The sequence below is a fragment of the Alexandromys fortis genome, unplaced genomic scaffold (genome assembly GCF_014885135.2).
Source record: "Alexandromys fortis isolate MF-2015 unplaced genomic scaffold, M_Fortis_MF-2015_v1.1 scaffold_65, whole genome shotgun sequence".
In the NCBI taxonomy this organism is placed as follows: domain Eukaryota; kingdom Metazoa; phylum Chordata; class Mammalia; order Rodentia; family Cricetidae; genus Alexandromys; species Alexandromys fortis.
In genome coordinates this window covers 259,205-261,242 of record NW_026067986.1, presented here as the reverse complement: position 1 = coordinate 261,242, position 2,038 = coordinate 259,205, and the positions used below count along the sequence as shown (strand labels likewise).

General features: G+C 37.9%; 1 protein-coding gene across 7 annotated transcripts in view; it reads left to right on the top strand.

Moving 5' to 3' along the window:
• Nop58 (NOP58 ribonucleoprotein) overlaps positions 1-1,589 on the top strand; it is a 28,424-nt gene extending 26,835 nt beyond the window's left edge. For 2 of the 7 annotated variants that reach the window (XM_050159310.1, XM_050159316.1), the window contains exons 14-15: positions 775-935; positions 1,336-1,589. In XM_050159310.1, the coding sequence (XP_050015267.1) occupies positions 775-935; positions 1,336-1,386 (212 nt within the window). In that variant the 3' untranslated portion in view covers positions 1,387-1,589. Of the gene's footprint in view, positions 1-3; positions 138-774; positions 936-1,335 lie in introns of all 7 variants that reach the window. The other 5 variants (XM_050159314.1, XM_050159311.1, XM_050159315.1 and 2 more) reach the window with 4 other exon arrangements.
• Positions 1,590-2,038: the final 449 nt, after the last annotated feature.

The following is a 2,038-nucleotide window of genomic DNA, read 5'->3' as shown; positions in this document are numbered from 1 at the left end:
CAGTGAAGTGAAGACATATGATCCCTCTGGTGACTCCACACTTCCAACTTGTTCTAAAAAACGAAAAATAGAAGAGGTAGATAAAGAGGATGAAATTACTGAAAAGAAAGCAAAAAAAGCCAAGATTAAAATTAAAGGTTAGTTGGAATTTTTTTAAAAAGCATTGCATTTTTATTTATTCTGTTGGGATGGGATGGCATGGAAGAGTGCACAGAAGTCTGAGGACGCCGTGTATGACTGGGTCCAGAAAGCAGACACAGGTCGCAGCCTTCCCCACAAATGCATTCACCCAATGAGCCGTCTTGCAGGCCCTCGCTGGAATTTTTAATTTTTAAAGATTCTTCAATAAGGATCTTTAAAAACTACAGACTAAGTATGAGAGAAATGTCTACCATTGCATTCAGTGAAAACTGATAGTGTTTTAATATGCCATTTGACAGGTTAGGCTGTTGTTAAATTAGATTTTGGTGTCTTTTTTTAAAGATTTATTTATTATATATACAACATTCTGCATCCATGTATGCCCACACACCAGAAGAGGGCGCCAGATCTCTCATTACAGATGGTTGTGAGCCACCATTCGGTTACTGAGAATTGAACTCAGGACTTTTGAGCTTGGTCTGGATTATTTATGGTTAATAGTGTTAGACAATAAAATGATCATAATAATAAACACTGGAGAGTTGACCATAATTAAAGGAAGAAAAGTATTCTAGGGTTTGAGGGAAGTAAGTAAGTCTAATTCAATTCTAATTCTTTCTGTACCGGCTGAAGTAGAAGAGGAGGAGGTGGAGGAGGAGGCAGCAGCGGAGGAGGAGGATGAAGAGGTAGAGGAGGAGCCATCTGTAAAGAAGAAGAAGAAGAAGGATAAAAAGAAACACATCAAGGAGGAGCCACTTTCTGAGGAAGAGCCGTGCACCAGCACAGCAGTTCTTGTATGTGATCCTGGTTGTTCTTTATCTCTTGAGTTTATTACAGGACATTGTTAACGAGCCTTAAGCATAGATATTAATAATAGGAATTGTTTGTATTCCAGGTCAGAAATGACCAGGTGTTTGTTAATAGGGAAAATGTAATAGAAAAGTGAAATTGTTTATTCTTTTTTGTTTTTTTTTGTTATAGAAGCCTTTTCTCATTTAGTTTTTATTGTTGTTGGATTGTTGGACTTTTTTTTTCATGAAAAGAATTTACTGGAAGGAATGTGGGGTTTTGTTTTGCTGTGCTGAGGTTTAGATTTTATTACAAAGTTTGTTTTCTGGGAGTGGTTACTACACTTTATAAGATTGGTTATTATATTAACACTATTTCAAAAGCATTTTTGTTGCTTATTTTCAGAGTCCAGAGAAAAAGAAGAAAAAGAAAAAAAAGAAAGAAGCTGAGGACTAACGGAAAGGAACCCTAATGTTGTCACCTGAACACATCATGCTTGAGACTGGGTTGGGGCGTATAGATGCCGTGTAAAATAATGAAGGGAGATCAAATCCAATAATGATTATCTGTAGCTTCTTAAACCTTTTTTGTGTCTTGTCAACAACTGTTAACCTTAGAGTCTTTGATACAGAAATAAAAGTATTTTCTTTGTATTATAAGGAGTTCTGTGGTCTCTTTATGTTCTAGGTAGAACATTTCTAGCCCTTTCTATCTTTGTCTTAGCATTAATTGAATTTTGCTTGGTTTTTTTAAAATATTTATTTATTTAGTAGACAGTGTTAGTTTCCATGTGTGCCTACAGGCCAGAATAGGGCACCAGATCTCATAGATGGCTGTGAGCCACCATGTGGTTGCTGGGAATTGAACTCAGGACCTCTGGAAGAGCAGTCAGTTGTTCTTAACCTCTGAGCCATCTCTCCAGCCCTTGATTGTTATTGTTAAAAAGTGATTTGTCGGCCGGGCGGTGGTGGCGCACGCCTTTAATCCCAGCACTTGGGAAGCAGAGGCAGGCGGATCTCTGTGAGTTCAAGACCAGCCTGGTCTACATGAGCTAGTTCCAGGACAGGCTCCAAACCACAGAGAAACCCTGTCTCAAAAAAAAAAAAAA